This window comes from Condylostylus longicornis, unplaced genomic scaffold (assembly GCF_029603195.1).
Source record: "Condylostylus longicornis isolate FDR11 unplaced genomic scaffold, ASM2960319v2 ptg000137l, whole genome shotgun sequence".
In the NCBI taxonomy this organism is placed as follows: Eukaryota; Metazoa; Arthropoda; class Insecta; order Diptera; family Dolichopodidae; genus Condylostylus; species Condylostylus longicornis.
In genome coordinates, this window is record NW_026578105.1 from 1,625,630 (window position 1) to 1,644,598 (window position 18,969).

Genomic DNA, 18,969 nt, shown 5'->3' on the forward strand with positions numbered 1-18,969 from the left:
TTTATAGTGTTTGATTAGATTTTTCGAAGTATTTACGAATCAACGGCAGACATGCTTACATTTGATTTCTAGGTACAGTCTATTTTATTTTTTATTGAGTTTCTCTAAGTGTAAAACGATTGTCTACAACCAGGCACAGGTTTAACGATTAATTAAAAAAAAAAACAATTTGAAATTTTATTTTTCTTATTTTCTGCCTTTTATTCTCATATTAATTTAATTTAACAGCGTACATTGCAGCTATTAAAAAAACTTATTGAGCTTTATCTATCTTTGATTTCTTGTTGAAAAAAATTTCAGATTTAACATAACTAAGAATTTCATAAAAAATGTTTACAAAATTATACAAGTACAAATTAAAGCTAAAAGTAGGACTAAAAACAAAATTTTATAAAACAAAGATGAAGTCACGTTTATAACTTTAAAGATATAAAGCTATACATACATATAATTATATTATTTTTTGTACTACAAGTACAAAAACTATGGTAAGCAATCATGAAAAATTTTGGTATTTGGTAGTCTCAAAATTTAACAATAATTATTATTATGCACATAAATGATAAATAATGAAATTTACTTAAATAGAAAAAGGTTTCTAAGTTCCAATAACTTTTACGAAAATTTCTACTTGTTAATTTGCAAAGTTCATTTTTTTAATTATATTAAAATTTAAACAATATTGTTATTTAAACAAACTTCACTAATTTAATATTATTTATATTAATATTATGTAAAAATTTTACTAACTTAAAAAAATTATTTCTGAATCATTTTGAAAATGATACTAATATAAAAATTATCTTGTAGTAGTAAAAAAGTAAGAGTTTATTTTGCAAAGTTTGCAACGTCATGCAAAACATATTCAATTTTATTGAAAGTCTATGTCCTCTTTATTCTCTTTTGTTATAAAAATATGTTATCATCTTAAGTGTTATTCTTTAGTTATATAAGTCCCACAAAGTTATTTGTCCATCAAAACCTCCAGCTGCCATTATATTTGCATTCCAGGTTGATACTTTACCTGATGAGAAACAAATATCCATAACACCTCCACTTTTATGTTCTGTTAAAACAGCTAAAGGTCTTAAACTCTTCCATGAAAATATTCTAATACGTCCATCCCAACCACCAGATACAAAAACTTTTTGATCAGGTCGTATTTTTATACAATTTATACCTGGATTCTTTATACTTAATTCATTTACTGATTTTATATCAAAACTTTGGCGTGGTGTAAATGAAATAACTTCTAATCTATCGTTTGCAGAACCACATATACCACGATTTGATTGTACATCAAAATCAATGGCCATTGGAAATTCATTTACTTTAGAACTGCTTACTATTTTATTAGAACGAATATCCCAAGTTATTATATCACCAGATTCATAACCAGCTATAATGTAATCTTGTCCAAGCCTATTAATTGCTTTTAAACAAGTTATATGACCTAATTTTAGGGTTTCTGACGGTTGCAAATCAGGTATTTCTTGCATATTTTCATCATTTAAATACGCAAAACCTATAGAATTTTCACTTTTGGGATATATAAGAATATCTTTGTTTTGAATATAGTCACATTTACAAAATGCTATATGTGTTGTTTCATAATTTTTTTTCAATTCGTAACCTGTATTAGTCAATGTCCAGCACTTTATATTTCCGCCTTTTTCTTGCGTAAACAAACTATCTTCAGCATGATATAGGTAAGTTATTGGATTTGTACCAGCTTCAAAGTTTAAAAATGGACGATTCGTCTACAATGATTAAATTATAAAACATAAAAAAAAGAGTTAAAGGCAATTGTAATAAGTGTGACAAACTTGTAAATCCCATAAGTGAATTGATCCTTTTACGGTTCCAGCTAAAATTCTTTCATTATGATGAAAGCAGACACTATTTACTGAGCCCATTTCTGCACACCTTAATGTAAATACAGGATCTAAAATTTAAATTTTCATTAAATAAATTCCATACCTTATATAGAAATACATTTTATTTTCTTCAATGTATGAATGCAGGAATGCAAAAGTAATGATTTTTTTTTACCTGGAGGAAGCACAGCCATTTTTTTTTTTTCAATTCAACGTACTCAGAGATTTTATTTAAATTAACACCTTTTCATACTTTTATAAATTTCAAAATTCACAAAAAAAAATGTTTTATTTCGTTTTCACTTTCCAACTTTATTAGAATAAATTTCGGAATTAGACAATCAAAACATTAACAGCTGCTTGGGTGAAGTTCAGTGATACCAATATATGGTATGTCAAACAAATGTCATTACAAATGCAACTGGCCAATAATTCATTGAATCGTTGTTGGTTGTGTTGTGCTAGTTTAAGGAAAAAAGTTATTTGAAAATTATTATTCGTGGATATTTAAATATTATGTGTTTTTATAGATTTTATATAATAGACATAATTAATTACATGTAATGTTAATATTTTTAATTATGATTATTAAAAGTAATAATATTCATTATTACTTTTAATGATTTTATATCATATTAATGTTGTCGTTAAAAAAAATAAAAACTTGAATCTATATTATGTTTGTATGCATACTACCCGGTAACATTAATCAGTTTATCAGTCAACAAATTTTGATTGAATTTAAATTGTAAATTTGTGGCAATATTGGCAACTACTACAATGTAATTTTTGATCCACGGCTCAATAACGTCACTATTTGTTTTTGTTTATGTTTATAAGATATTTACACATTATGTTAAAGTTTTTCGATTCAAATTGACAAATTGGTTTTATATTGCTATTGTAAATATGTAGCTGCATTTATGATTCATACTAAATATTGAATAAGAATCGGAATTACCCAAACAGGTTTAACTAATTTCTTAAAAATTAAATTAGTTCTAAAAAGTTTTTTGTTGTGACCGTACGTGTATTTAAAATAAAAAAAGTATTAGTTATTGAAATGTCGCACAGTTATAACGAATTACCGCTAGAGGTATTTATTTTATTCAAGAAAATTAATATTTTAAGTTTTAAGCGGCGTGGTCATATATTAGATTTATAGTAATAACCAGATTTTATTAAATTTGTACACTAATAACATTATTATAGAAATGACGTGTATGTTATTTATAAGCTGTAATTTTTACGTTATTTAAATGCAATCCAATAAGAAACTTTCAAATGTAAATAGGGCTACCAGGGGGTTATAGGTACCTCTACCTAAATAATAAAAAATGAAAATTATTTTTCACTACGAATATTCGAAATTTTAATTTCCATTTAAAATAATTTTTAAATAGATGATTTTTTTAATTCACTAAGTAATTTACATTAAAATGAAATATTATTCAATTTAAATTAAAATGAAAAGAAAAGTAAAAGTAATCTAAAATAAACACACTTCGAATGTACAAATTCGTATACTCGGTAGTATTCTAGTACTCTGGGAGGTATTCTGGTAACCTTAAATGTGAATAATATTTAAAATTTATTTACGTTGTATCTACTATGATTTAAATATGAATTTACAATATTGGATATTGTAAATTGGATTTAAAGTTAGTTTAAACGAAAATACATAAGTTTTTCTACCACAAGAATTTACCGCAAAACGAAAAAAAAAACAAAAATGGTTCACCAAGTTGAAAAAATGACTTAATTTAATTTTGAAGAAATACGTTTAATGTAAGATAAATGTAATGTTGCAAAAACATACAGAGTTTACGTATTATGCAATATATAGGGTGGTTCCCATAAGATGGCAAATAATTTTATCAATTTCCAGCAAGAAATTTTAGGTCGTGGGGGGGGGGGGGGGTTTGTTATATTTGCATTTTTAACTATTATATAAAGTCAAAAGAGTTTATATGATTTAATTGCGCTATTCGCTACTACCTACAAGTATCGCAATACATATGTATTTCGAAAATGCAGTACATAATTTTCATAAAAAAATTAGTGTAGCAACATTTTTTTATAAACTTCAATAAAACGCAGTTTTCACTGTACATCGCAATATGCAGATTAGTGGTAAATTCTTAAACGTCAAATTTTACAAAATCTGAGTTGTCTGAGTTTACGGATACTCTACTACGTTTTTCCTCTCAGTCAAAGTTTAAATTCTTAAACGTTTAAAAAAAGTCAATTAAGCGTCAAAATTGTAGATTTTTTTTTTTACATGCAGACAGTCTGACGTAATTCAGTAAATAAATTTCATGTGTTGAGCGACTATCATTACGTTAAAAATAATATAAAAAATATTTTTATTGTTAATTTTTAATATGTAAGTATAAAATTATTTTAAATCTAAAAAAAAAATTTTTTTTGTTTTGACGTTTACGGATGATCAAAATTCAAAGTCAATTACGGGTAAAAAGTTTACTAGATTTCTGTCCGTAAAAGTTTTAGTTTCAGACAGTTTGCAGACTAAAATCAAAATTTTGACGTTAAAGAATTTGCGGTAGTTTATCAAAATATTCCTGAATTAAATATGTATGTATGTATGTATGCAGTTAATATCTTCGGTTATAATATTTATCTTTTTTTTAAATAAAATAATTTCATTAATATTGCAATTTCCATTGATGTAACTAAATGAAAAATTTTCATATAGTAGGTAATTATTAAACCTAATCTAAAAATATATTGAACTGAACTATGTGTGCGTGTATATAATATGTGTTCATGTATGTATGTATTCTACATTTTTTTGCCATTATTTTGCTAACGTGTTAGATATATGATTTTTCAAATTTAATAATATACAGCATAAAACTAAAGAAATACTTTCAGGTAATCGCTAACGTATTTAAATACTTAAATTTTGATGAAATAAAAACAGCACAGTTAACATGTCATCAATGGCTAAAAGCATCTCAATTTAAAGAATTCAACCAACGAGTAGTATTAAATATGAAACTCAATAAGGATAATATCGAGATATGCAAGAAAACTTTTAGGAAATTTTCAAATATACGTTTAGCAATTTATATGAGATCAACTGAAGAATTAGATATATGTGAGAATAATTTAATTGAATTTTTTTCAATACCCAACATGATTGAAGATTTAAAATGTTTGAACATAGAATCTTTTTTTAATTCAATACCATATGAGACGTTAATTAAAATTTTTAAAATTTTACCAAATATTGTTGAACTTAAATGTGGTGGACCAAATTTCTTAAAATGTAATATTACAGAAGAAGAACATATTAAATTCGAAGAATTTTCCAATTTGATACCAACTATATTTAAAAATTTACAACTTCTACATATTCACAGTGCATATATACATCTTTTTTCGAAAATCAAACATTTAAAAACATTATTTATTTTTTTGTATGATTTTGGCGACGATATAAATTCTCAATTATATGAAATTATAAAGAATAATGAAACCACTTTGAAAAGTTTGGGTTTTTATCCGTTTGCTATTGGTAGACAAGATTGGCGTGAATTAATGTTGGATTTTAGAAGTGAACTTCTTACAAATTTAAAATTACAGGAATTTCAAATATGTAGCTATGTGGACTGGCCAAAAATGAAAGATTTTATTGAAAAGCAAAATTTAATATCAAATTTGAGCATGTGTAATAGTCGATATAACCTAACAGAAAATGACATTATTTCAATTATAAATAATTTACCACTTCTAGAAGTATTAAATTTGGAGAGAAACGATGCTTTCAATAGTACTGCTATGAAAAAAGTATTAGAATTAAGGCATCTTAAAATTTTGAATATAAATCAAGCATATAATTCTTTTAATTATGATATTACACCAAGAAAAAATTTTAAGCTAGTACAATTACAATGTGATGGAATTAATTTGAACGATGAAAATTTTTGTAAATTATTTGAGAATTTACCAAATCTTGAAGTTTTACACACAAGTACAACTACAGTTAGTAACATCGGTATACAATCTATAATCAAAAATTGTAAAAAGCTCACTGAATTACATTTTGTTGGTAGTGAAAAGGTAAGAAAAAAATTTTACGCAAATATGCGCTACGGTATGTTAACATTTTATATTTAAACTTTCATTGCAGATTACAAAGTACGGTTTGAATGGTATTGATCCAGTTTCAAGTGAAAAAACGGGGAATTGTATAACAGAATTAAAAAATTTAGAAGTATTGAATGTGCGAAACTGTCACATAACTAAAGATCTACCACTTGAGTTGAAATTCCAAAACTTAAAGAAGCTTATTTTAACTGATATTTTTTTGGAAAATTCAATTCTGGACGAAACAATATTTGAATGTATTAGAAAAAACTGTCCAAATGTCAATTATCTATCTGTATTTCTTAAAAATGTTGATACCTCTGAAGAAATTGAAAGTGTAATTGAGCGCATCACAGAAAAATTGGGTTGTAATATTAAAGATTGGATTTATCATCATCTTCAAGATGGCTTTTGGATAAGTATAAGTAATTTTTCTATAAAGAAATTAATTTATTTTGAAGAAGAAAAATATACTTAGTATTTATTTTTATAATGGTACTATAACTAAAAGTTTGTCAGATATTTGAAATAAAAAAATAAATAAAATAATTTTTTTTTGTTTTGAATAAAATAAATATGTATCTAAAAAGTATTTTTTAGAAAATATAGACAGATATATATATATATAGTATATGCCACTAACAGCCAGTTTTCAATGATACGAAGCAATTTAATGTAAACGAGCTAATAATCTAAAAATTAGAAGTTAAAAAAATTTAATTTTGCATATAATCAGTAATTGTCTACTCATTTTCTGAAAATGGAAAATGAAAGAAATTCAAAGTTAGCCATAGAAAATGTTATTGACTTTTGATTTTAGAAATTTTACGAATCTAATACGTGAGTTGGAAATATTTTTATTGAAAAAAACTTATAAACGTGTAACAATTAAATTTTCATTACCTATGATATGTAAAACTATTAGAATACCCCATTTTACTGTAGCATTCTCTTGATAAATCGATTAAAATAATTTTATTTTTAAGTAGGCACGTGTATATCATATCTGGTATTTGAATGAATTTTGATAAGGGTTATCAATTTCAGATATTCAGTTGTATTTTAATATTTCTAAACATTTATATTTTGAAATTGGAAGAATACGTACAACATTTCAAAATGGTTCATTCTTTTAATGAATTACCTCTAGAGGTATTTATTTATTTGATTTAATTTTGAATTTTTCTGCAAATTATATGTAAACTTCGTAATATGTAAAAAAATATTCATTTTAAAATACTATACCTGGTTATATTTTTAGGTAATAGCTAATATTTATAAATATTTAGAGGTGAAGGAAATAAAAGCGGCACAATTAACATGTCATCAATGGTTACGAGCATCTGAATTTCAAGAATTCGAGCAAAGAATAGTATTTAAAAATTTTATTTGGAATGGCAATTTGGAATTATTTAAAAAAAGTTTTAGAAGAATTTCAAATATATTTTTAAAATTGGATAGACAAAATAATGAACACTCAAAAATTGATGAAGATAGCCTAATTGAATTTTTTTCAATACCAAATATAAATGAAAATTTAAAGTGTTTGACGATAGAATCTTATGCTGGTTCAATATCTTATAATACTTTAATTCAAATATTTCAATTATTACCAAATATTATTGAGTTAACATGTAGTGGATCAATGTTTTTAACATGTAATATACCTAAAGAAACTATTAAAGAATTAATTCCAATTAAATTCAATAATTTGAGTAATTTACATATTCATAATCATTATTTGAAATTATTTTTACATGTTAAAAATTTAAAAACATTAACTATTGATTTATATGATATTGATGATACAATCAATTCATATATATGCCATATTATTAAAAATAATGAAATTACTTTAAAATGTTTATTCATAAATTGTTATTTATTTACTTTATATAGACCCGATAAAGATAAATTGATATTAGATTTTAAAATAAATTTTTTACAAAATTTAAAATTACAAGAATTCTCTATTAATAATAATATAAAATGGCCATTTATGATAAGTTTTTTTCAAAAACAAAATTCTATAAAAAATTTAATTTTAGAAAATTTCCAATACACTTTAAAAGATGATAATATAGTATCAATATTAAATAGCTTACCATTATTAGAAAAATTAAATATACAAAAGAATTATTCTTTAACAAATGTAACAATATTAGAAATATCAAAATTACAAAATCTTAAAAATTTAAATATTAATAATATAAACAGTATCAATAGTTATGGTTTAATATGTGGTTTAGCTAAAACGAAAAATTATAATCTTAGTGAGTTGAAATGTGAAGATATAAGGATGTACGATGAACATTGTAATCAATTATTTGAGAATTTACCAAATCTTCAAGTATTACATATTAAATCAGTTGCAATAAGTGATATTGCTATTCAAGCTATATTAAAAAATTGTAAAAAATTAATTAATTTGTCTATTAATGGTAATAATAAGGTATAAAATTTGATAGTATATTTAGTTGAAAATTGTTAATTTTTGTTTTTTTGAATTTGTAATAATATTTTTAGATTACGAACTATGGTTTTACCGGCATTGATTCGATTACTCAAGAGAAAACAGGAAATTGTATATCGGAATTGAAAAACTTGAAAATTTTATGTATACGTGATTGCCATATTACACATGAACTGCAATATGAATTGAAATTTAATTATTTAAAAACTCTTTATCTTAATATGTGCTTTAAAAATTCAATTTTATGTGAAGCAACACTAGAAACTTTACAGAAAAATTGTCCAACAATTAATAATTTGACATTGTACGTTCATAATTACATAATCAATGGAAATCAATATTTTGATAAAATAATTGAACTAATTATCAAAAGTTTAGATAGGGGTGAAATTAAAATAAATTATAAACATAATGTAAGTATGTAATTGTAAATTGTATTTTAATTTCATTACTTAAAAAACTGCATAAACGAAATTGCAGATTTCACATTTCATTGCAGTCACATTATTTTGTAGTCAATTTAAATTACAACCGTAAATATGTAGCTTTGAAGTACAAGCATTGTCATAATACATATTTATTATTATATATGTATGCATTAAAAAATAATTTTAAATGCATGTCCTACTTGATGGTTGTATTTTTATTGATTAATGTTTAAAGATGTTATTTAAATTTGCAATTTAATATATGCGCATATTTTTTTTATGGATATTATTCATATTGCATTTTTAGGAAGTGGATGAGATATGTTACTTCAGTTTTACCTACACTAAATACGTACGCTCATGTTATTTGAGCTGCAAATGCAATACCTGCAGTGAAATTGAAAAATTATGTAAAAATGTTTTAAAATAAAAATTTAATAATCTAGTTTAATTTTTTTACTTTTTATTTATTTTAAATTTGTAGAAAATGTCTTTTAAAATTCTTTAAATAATATTATAGAGATGCAAACTGTTGAAGCAGTATTTCTTGATCGATGCAGTCGAAAAACCTTCTGAATAAACCAAAAAGACGTAAGCAATGCACTTCCCACTATCAAAGTATCTCGTTATAAAATCTGTTAAACTCAAAAACGCTGCAGTATTCTTGGAGTTTGGTTCAAAGCCATATTGTTCCCTATGAAAACCATCATTGTTTCTCAAGAAGTACGTAAGACGGTTCTTCACAATGACTTCAAATACTTACGATATCGCAGGTAAGACCGAAATCGGTCTATAGTTGGAACAAGTATTTCTTGTACCACCCTTGTAAACTGAGGTAACAATTGCTTTCTTCAGTGAGGCCGAAAAAGAAGGAATCTAAAAAGACTATCTATAAATAAACAGATTAGAGTCATACATAAACGGCGACGATTTATGTTTTATTGCATTAGTTCTTGTTGTTGATTTGAGTAAAACAGAATGTAAATATATCCACATTTTATGTAAAATTTAAAATAACAAATATTCTTTTTCTACATTTTTATTGGCATCTACACGCATGTAGACAAATGAAAAACTAAAAATGAATAAAATGTTGTTTTTACATACACTTGTAAGTATTCTATAAATATTTTCTTGTAAAAGGAGGAATGTCAGTTAAAGTTATATTGAAAATTGTAACTAAAATGACATTTACGTACGAGTGTACAGTTAATATTTTTCATCAGAGATTAACAACATTTTCAATAAATGGTCAATTCACAAATGCTTATTACTTGTATTTTTAATTCACAATAATGATTTTTTACTTACTCTATTTTTTTGTTTTTAATATTTCCAAATAAACATAAAACATAATCTAAATTTAATTTTTTAAATTTAATTTGAAATTTTAATTTTCAGAAGAATTTTAAAAAAAACATATTATTTTTTCAATTTATTTTAAAGAAAAAATTTGTTTCGAATTGAATTACAATAATTTGAACGATAAACTTATTACCAAATTACCAAAAATTTTGATCTTAAAATTAATAATTATGTTTTATTGTTATTGGACTGAATTCGGCCCGCCGCTAAATTTTTATATCAATTATGAATTCTTTATTTGAATTACAAATAATGTACATAACAGAAAAGAAAAGTAAATTTTCAGTTTTAGTATTGCAATAAAATTTAGAACAATAATATAACAGGTAAACGGAAAATTCTTGTGTTAAATATTAAAAATGGAGTTTAGTCGTTTTAATGAACTTCCTTTAGAGGTATTTATATTAAATGAGAATTATTTAATATGAAATTTTAATAAATATATTTATTAAATAATAAATATTATATAACCTTGTAATTTTTGCACTTAATTCAATTAAATTATAAATTAGTTACACATAATGTAAATTACATTGCGTTTTGTTTTGTCATGGATGAATTATATGAAAAGTGTAAGATTGCTATTATTAATTGTAGAACTATAGTTCAAAATGGGTAATGAATCAATTTGTAATTCGGATTAGCTTTTGAAGAAAAGACAAATTTTCTTCGTATTTGCATAAGTATATTAATTATGTAGCCATGAGTAAATCACATTACTCATTTTTGGATATAATCTTTGGATAAGCATTCTTGAATTATGTTATAAAATAAAAAACTTGTAATTAAACTCAGATTTAGGGTCTATTTTCGTAATTTCTATGTTTTGTGATTCGAATTAATAACAAATTTTCGAAAAATTTTATAAAATTTTACAGCTTCTCTTTATATTAAATTTCCAAAGTACAACTATGATTCGGGAAGCAATATGTAAGTATTGAGTCTGGTAGCAATATGTAAGAACGATTGCGGCGATATGAGTGATATGTTCTATAGTTATTTTAAATTAATTATATACATAAATATGTATATATGCATTTTGTAATATAAATATAAGAAATTTATTGTTATAGTTTTATACTTAACTAATGGATATATTTTTTTTTAGGTCATCGCTAATATTTATAAATATTTAGATGTTAAAGATATTAAAGCAGCACAATTAACATGTCATCAGTGGTTGTATGCATCACAATTACCAGAATTTGATAAAAGAATAGTTTTATCATTTTTTTTTCCTGGTAGACTTATTTTAGAATTATTTCAAAAAAGTTTTAGAATATTTCCAAATGTTTATTTAAGATTTAATAGACAAAATAAGGATAAAATGAAAGAAGATGAAAATGATTTAATTGAATTTTTTTCAATAACTAATATTAGTGATAATATAAAATATTTAGAATTAGAATCATTTGGTGATTCAATATCACCTCCAACATTATTTATTATATTAAAATATTTACCAAAATTATTAGAATTGAAATGTATTGGAACCGGTTTTATTGATTTTAAAATGAAAGAGAATAATATTAAAGAAAATAATAATAAACAAACTGAAAATTTAATAAAAAATTCAAAATTTATAAATTTTTCTGAATCTGTACCAAATATAATATCATGTAATATAAAATCATTGTATATACGTAATACATATTTAGAATTTTTTTCAAATATTAAAAATTTAACAGCATTAATTATTGATTTATATGATTTAGATGATGAAATTAATTTATTTTTATATAAATTTATTTTAAATAATGAAACAACATTAAAAACTTTATCATTTAGATCAAATTTAAATTCATATTATAATGGTATAAATAATAATTTAATATTAGATTTTCAAATAAATAATATGAAAAATTTAAAATTAAAAAATTTTTATATAAATAATAATATTAATTGGCCAAATATGATGAGTTTTTTTGAAAAACAAAATACAATAATTAGTTTAAGTTTAGAAAATTTTCGTTATGGTTTAAATGATAATGATGTTATAACAATAATAAATAATTTACCATTATTAGAAAATTTAAATTTAGCAAAAAATGGTATTACAAATGCAACAATGATAGAAATATCAAAATTAGAAAATTTAAAAAGTTTAAATATAAATTATGCATATGATATTGATAGTTATGGTTTATTAATTGGTATAGGAAAAAATAAAAATTATAAATTAATTGATTTAAAATGTGAAGGTATTAGATTAAATGAAATTGATTGTATTCAATTATTTGAAAATTTACCAAATCTTGAAATATTTCATTGTCGTTCAAGTGTATTATGTAATATTATAATACAGACAATAATAAAAAATTGTAAGAAACTTATTGATTTGCGTATCAATGGAAATGATAAGGTACAAAAATATATTTAATAATAAAAATTCTATAAAAAAATCTATTCGATTATTTTAATTATTATAATTATATTCTTTTTAATATATTATGTAAATTTTTAAATGTTTTTAATAATTTTATATTTAATTTATATTTTTGAAATTGCAATTATAGTTTTACTAATATAAAATTTAATTTAAAATTAAAATAATCGAAGAGGCTTAAATATTTTATAATATAAAATATAACAAATAACGTTTATATAAAAAAAATTGTTATAATATAATATATTCTCCAAAATATTTTAGATAACTGACTATGGTTTTACTGGAATTGATTTGATAACAAAAGAAAAAGCAGGCTATTGTATATCAGAATTAGAACAACTTCAATTTTTACATATATGGGATTGTCAAATAACATATAAATTATTATATATGATAAAATTAAAACATTTAAAGAGATTATATTTATTTTTAAATTTTCAAAATTCATTTTCATTAGATGAACTTAATATAATTGAAGAAAATTGTCCAAGAATTAATAATATAACATTATTTTTTAAAAATTATTCATTAAATAAAAATATTAATTTAAATAAAATAATTGAAATGATAAAAAAATTAGAAAAAGTACGTTTACATGGTCGCTATAAACATAATTGGAATCATCCAAAACAAGAGGTGATTTTAAAATTATAACACAAAAATTATAACGCACCTATATAGGAATTTTTTTTTGCATTATAAATTGAACATTTTGCTAATATTATTTATTAGTTTTATTGTCCCTTTTTCACTAACGTACATATATCATACAATTTCTTGTAGAGAACTGTAGAGAAATATAATATACCGTTAAAATATAACTTGTAATATTATGTTAGAGCCATCAGTCACCTAATTAAACTCACAAGTTTAATTTAAATATACATAATATGTAATTATTTTGATGCTGTCATTCATTTACTAACAGCTTATTATAGTCCAATTTTTATATGAATTTAATGAATATTTTAATTTCTTTTTTGCAGAAACTATTTTATTTCAGTTTCAACTATACAAAATATGCACGATCTTTTAATATGACATGTAAATGTGAAATTTGTGCAAATATCGATAAGTTATGCAAAACTGCTTTATTTTCTAAATAAAAAATTCGATTACAATTTCATATATAGATTTGTTCTGAAAATATTTATATAAATGAATAAATTAAATAGTTATTATCAAATTATTTTTGAATATCATATTTTTATTCAATTTATTTAAAATATATTAGCACGACCTACATATTATATTAAAGTAATAAAATATAATATATATGTATAGGTAATTGTATAAGGTTTTGGAACAAAATAACATCATTTCTAGTTTTTACAAAAAGGCGATAGATGGCACTAAGGTAACTAACTATACATTTTTGTACTTTGGTAATGCTGTTAAAAATTGACATTTTATAGTAAAATTTTCAGTTGTCATTATTTCTCAAAAAAGTATTATCAAAGGATATCAATTTTATTTCATAATAATGTAAAAACAAGTAAAAACGTTTCAGTCGGTATGAACCGATTGAATTATACCCTGCACCTTTTTTCATTGTTGTATAGCAATTACTCAAACCTGTGAAACCATTCTATAGAAACTTCACGGATATGTCTGACCTATAACTGAACACACAACTACCAAGTTTCATGAATCTGGTTTCAAAATTTCCGAACCTGCCAAGTAATTCCACTAAAATTTCGCTAATATATCTGATCTATAATTGGACACACAACTGCCAAGTTTCATGAATCTAACTTTATTACTTTTCCAAATATTTAAAATAAGGTTTTGGACTTGTATGGGAGCCACTCGAACCTGTCAAGCAATTCCACCAAAACTTCAGACATATCTTTGACGTATAATTGGACACACAACTGCCAAGTTTTATGAATCTGTCTTTATTATTTTTCCAAATATTTAAAATTAACTTTTGGAGTTGTATGGCAGGTACCCGAACCTGCCAAGCAATTCCACTAAAACTTCGCAAATATATCTGATCTTTAATTGGACACACAACTGATAAGCTTCATGAATTTTACTTTATTATTTTTCCAAATATTTAAAATTAGCTTTTGGAGTTGTATGGCAGGTACCCGAACCTGTTAAGCAATTCCACTAAAACTTCGCAAATATATCTGATCTTTAATTGGACACACAACTGCCAAGTTTCATGAATCTAACTTTATTACTTTTCCAAATATTTAAAATAAGGTTTTGGACTTGTATGGGAGCCACTCGAACCTGTCAAGCAATTCCACCAAAACTTCAGACATATCTTTGACGTGTAATTGGACACACAACTGCCAAGTTTTATGAATCTGTCTTTATTATTTTTCCAAATATTTAAAATTAACTTTTGGAGTTGTATGGCAGGTACCCGAACCTGCTAAGCAATTCCACTAAAACTTCGCAAATATATCTGACCTTTAATTGGACACAAAACTGCTAAGTTTCATGAATTTTACTTTTTTTTTTTCCAAATATTTAAAATTAGCTTTTGGAGTTGTATGGCAGGTACCCGAACCTGTTAAGCAATTCCACTAAAACTTCGCAGGTATATCTGATCAATAATTGGACACACAACTGCCAAGTTTCATGAATCTAACTTCTTTATTTTTTCAAATATTTAAAGTAAGCTTTTGGACTTGTATGGGAGCTACTCGAACCTGTCAAGCAATTCCACCAAAACTTCAGAAATATCTTTGACCTATAATTGGACACACAACTGCAAAGTTTCATTAATCTGACTTTATTATTTTTCCAAATATTTAAAATAAGCTTTTGGACTTGTATAGGAGCCACTCGAACCTGTCAAGCAATTCCACAAAAACTTCAGAAATATCTTTGACCTACAATTGGACACACGACTGCCAAGTTTCATGAATCTGACTTTATTATTTTGCCGATTATAAAAAATTTGCTTTTGGAGTTGTATGGCAGCCACCCGAACCGGTGCAGCTATCTCATTAGAATTTTTAGAGCATATGTAGAATATAATTGGACACATTTATACAAAATTTTATAATTGTACCTTGATTAGTTTTTGAAATAATTAAAATAAACTCTTTGAGTTGTATGGCAGCTACCCGAACCCGTTGTCCGAATTGGTCCAATAACAATAGGGTTCGTCCTTGGCACAAAAGAAGCAACTTGTGAAAGTTTGGTGTCGATTGCATTATTCGTTTTTGAGTTATCGTGCGATCGGACGGACGGACGGACGGACGGACGGACGGACGGACATGTCTAAATCGACGCAGAATTTTACGCTGAGCAAGAATATATATATATGTCCATACCGCAGGTGACTCCTTCAAGTAGTTACAAACTCCATACCAAAGTTAATATACCCTTCACGAAGTGCAGGGTATAAAAAAAGATTACACAACTCAATTATGTAATTTATAATGGAAGAATATAATTACAGGAAAATTTCGCAGAAGTATTTTTTGAAATTTCATCCTATGCTATTCCATGCATATTAATATTTTTAAATTAAAGTTGCAGATTTGGTTACTTGAATTCCATTGCTTGATGGTTTCAAAATGATTTAAAGATGAAATTGTATAAAAGTTTTAACATACTCGCATACAGCTCGAATAAATGCATAATATGAAGTTCTAAAATAAGAGAAAAATAAAAATATTTAAACACGTTTCACTTTTTGGTTAACAATTTAAATTTTAATCTCTATTCTGCACAATTCATCAACAATAAGCAGATTCTTACCTTTGAAATTAATTTAGGTACAGTATTTAACAAAAATTCTTTTTTCAAATTGTAAATTTTATAGTTCAGATCTCATGAAATCCTTTAATTTCAGGTACATGTTCTTTAACCGAAATGTGACTGTGATTTGAATGAAAATTGTTAAAGCTGTTTATATTAACGCAATATGCATTTTTAATGTTCCATAAAAATTAAATTAAATTTGCATTTGTTATAAGGTTTATTAGTTCCACAAAGATATTTTTCAGTTGAAATTTTTATCACCATGTTACCATTGTTAATCATCTTTTCTACTCCGTTTGTTACTTGGATATATAAATAAAATTCTTTCCATAATACAATTATAAAAAAACTGACTTTGAATCTGAAATTGGAATAAATATTAGAAATTAAAATAAAAAATTATTAGTGTTCCTATCGCTTCTAAAAAAAAAATTACTTTTTATACAAATTTTAAGATTTGATTTCAGTTTATGTGGACATCTAACCCAATATTATTCCCAAAAGGGACAGGCGATAGTTCTACGCAAAAGTTTTTAATTGATGCAAATTAGAAATAAATTCTTAAGATTCTTATAATGATTTTAAAAGTGGCTCATTCTAGTAAAATCTTATGACTAAATTTAACTTTGATTTTTTCCTCAAGTTAAAATTCAAATATCAATATTGAAAATAATATGCTGATAATTTCCGTGACAATAATAAAATCATTTTTGTCCACCCAATTTTATATACGAAAAGACGAAAGTGATGACAAAAATTGTTATAAAATCCTTTTTCTTCATTTTTTTAGCTGAGCATATTCCAAAGGTCATTTTCTATAGATTTGCATGCACATATTAAGAAAAAAATTTTTTTTAAAGATTATAGCGTTTTGGGATTAATAAAATTATAATATCAGAGCTGAGGTGAAAATAAAATAATAAAAATATTATAAAAAATTAAAATATTTTTTTCTCATAATTTTCACATTGGGATCTTCTGAAAGCAAAAAATTACAGTATAGAGAAGAGCAAATTAAAATATAAAAATTACTCTCCAAGCAACTAAAGACAGATAAAACTAAAGTAAATTTGTATAGATTATATTAAAGCGACATCTATGTTTATAATATTATATATGTATCAGTTACATTCTTGAAAACTAATAAAGTTCGAAAAGAAAATTACCGAATTAAATTAGTGTTATTAGAAATTTTGGCTTTTAAAAAAGAGGGTTAGAACATGCTTAGTAACAAATTGTTGCTTTTGCTGTTGCTATAATCTTGTTATAAGCAAGAAAATATAGTCTCTTTTAGAAATGGCTGCAAGACCACAATGTTGTGACATGAATCAAACAAGACGGATACCTAATACGATATGGAATCTTATTATCTTTACTGCTCTTTTATATATTATAATATCTAGTTTCTTTATATATATTTGAGACGCATTACTCCAGATTGAATTTAAGAGATTTTATGAAATATATGACGAATGTATGGCAAATAATGTGCTTTTGCCAAGGTATTTTCTCAATTTTTTTAATATAAACACAATTTTCTTCATAACATAATCTATGTATGGTCATACTGTTAAAGCATATTATCTAATATTAGTCCCAAATAGTCAAAGCTTTTTCTCTACATCAATTTGACTGATTTCGTAGCCGATAAAAAAGAAGTTTAAGGTTTGGTTTTCAAAAAACAATCGTATTTTCTTTTTAAGATTTAAGGACACTCTGTTTTTAGGCAGCCATTCCTCAATAATGTTCAGGTGAATTTCTCAAGTATATCTCATTAATATTAATTATCATCACAGCATTATCAGCAAAAAGTCAATCTAGCCGTATCGTCAATATAAATGTTAAATAAGTCCAGACCTTGAATTGATCCCCGGAACACATCCTTTCCCATGTACTGCACCGTAATTTAGGAGTCATTACAGTACATCTGTTGCCTTCTATTTATCAATTTATAACAGTAAGCTTTTGCGGATTTCTATAAAAGCAAAAAAAACTAATCGTAAATAAGTTACCAACAAAAAATATATTTTTTAGTTTTAACTCACCGTTTATTCGAAATGTGCTTCGTAATTAAATGCTTCTTTTATTTTGTAATTATTTAAATTAAAGGCTTGAAAGTTTCAGAATTTCTTTTTTATATTTAAATATGATTTTTTTTTTATAAAACCAATTTTTAGCCTTGTAATTTTTTGAATAGAATTCAATCTAGTTGCTTGATAATTCCACCTACAATAGTCTGATGTTTTTTCTATTATATTATTTATATGTATGTTCATATATGCATATGTATATGAATTTCTACAATTTCTTAATAAATAAAATATTTAATATGAAAGAGGAAACTTTTTAATATGTATGTGAATATTATTATAATTTATTTACTGAATAAACATATCATGTGATCATTAAAAAACGAAAAAACCAGAAAAAAACACCAATTTCAGTAAAAATGTATAAAAATTCAATTTCTTTTTTTTTAAAGGTAAATTTTTGGTAAGAAATAGGATACTTTTATTTTTTGATTTGAAAATAATAACTGAAAAAAAAAAATTATGATCGGCACAACAATCATGTTTTGTTTACAGTAATTGTACA

The 18,969-nt window shown here is 24.1% G+C and overlaps 3 protein-coding genes and 1 long non-coding RNA gene across 4 annotated transcripts; 3 read left to right on the top strand and 1 right to left on the bottom strand.

The window, feature by feature from the left end:
- Positions 1-489: 489 nt before the first annotated feature.
- On the bottom strand, positions 490-2,231 carry LOC129615606 (guanine nucleotide-binding protein subunit beta-like protein 1). The gene is made up of 3 exons (XM_055530885.1): positions 2,053-2,231; positions 1,827-1,945; positions 490-1,760 (listed from the first exon to the last, which is right to left on the bottom strand). Exons 1-3 carry the CDS (start codon positions 2,069-2,071, stop codon positions 942-944), a joined length of 957 nt encoding a protein of 318 aa, XP_055386860.1. The 5' UTR covers positions 2,072-2,231; the 3' UTR covers positions 490-941.
- A 3,087-nt stretch (positions 2,232-5,318) lies between these two features.
- On the top strand, positions 5,319-7,455 carry LOC129615613 (uncharacterized). The gene is made up of 3 exons (XM_055530893.1): positions 5,319-5,963; positions 6,034-6,415; positions 7,252-7,455. Exons 1-3 carry the CDS (start codon positions 5,442-5,444, stop codon positions 7,260-7,262), a joined length of 915 nt encoding a protein of 304 aa, XP_055386868.1. The 5' UTR covers positions 5,319-5,441; the 3' UTR covers positions 7,263-7,455.
- Positions 7,456-8,158: 703 nt separating this feature from the next.
- Positions 8,159-14,134, top strand: LOC129615565 (uncharacterized). Its single transcript, XM_055530819.1, has 7 exons — positions 8,159-8,442; positions 8,517-8,876; positions 9,199-9,301; positions 11,393-11,497; positions 12,284-12,618; positions 12,907-13,281; positions 13,632-14,134. Exons 1-7 carry the CDS (start codon positions 8,290-8,292, stop codon positions 13,749-13,751), a joined length of 1,551 nt encoding a protein of 516 aa, XP_055386794.1. The 5' UTR covers positions 8,159-8,289; the 3' UTR covers positions 13,752-14,134.
- A 1,879-nt stretch (positions 14,135-16,013) lies between these two features.
- Positions 16,014-16,927, top strand: LOC129615618 (uncharacterized). Its single transcript, XR_008697470.1, has 3 exons — positions 16,014-16,084; positions 16,144-16,388; positions 16,466-16,927. It is a non-coding gene; the product is annotated as an uncharacterized LOC129615618 (long non-coding RNA).
- Positions 16,928-18,969: the final 2,042 nt, after the last annotated feature.

Excerpts from the sequence above, each read along its gene's own strand:
- LOC129615606 (XM_055530885.1), bottom strand. Across the intron at positions 1,761-1,826 it reads TTCACTTATGGGATTTACAA|ACGAATCGTCCATTTTTAAA; the intron begins GTTTGTCACACT and ends TAATCATTGTAG.
- LOC129615613 (XM_055530893.1), top strand. The coding sequence starts at position 5,442 with ATGTTGGATTTTAGAAGTGAACTTCTTACAAATTTAAAATTACAGGAA. Across the intron at positions 5,964-6,033 it reads ATTTTGTTGGTAGTGAAAAG|ATTACAAAGTACGGTTTGAA; the intron begins GTAAGAAAAAAA and ends CTTTCATTGCAG.
- LOC129615565 (XM_055530819.1), top strand. The coding sequence starts at position 8,290 with ATGTACGATGAACATTGTAATCAATTATTTGAGAATTTACCAAATCTT. Across the intron at positions 8,877-9,198 it reads AAATAAATTATAAACATAAT|GAAGTGGATGAGATATGTTA; the intron begins GTAAGTATGTAA and ends TTGCATTTTTAG. Across the intron at positions 11,498-12,283 it reads TTTATCATTTTTTTTTCCTG|AAAATTTAAATTTAGCAAAA; the intron begins GTAGACTTATTT and ends TACCATTATTAG.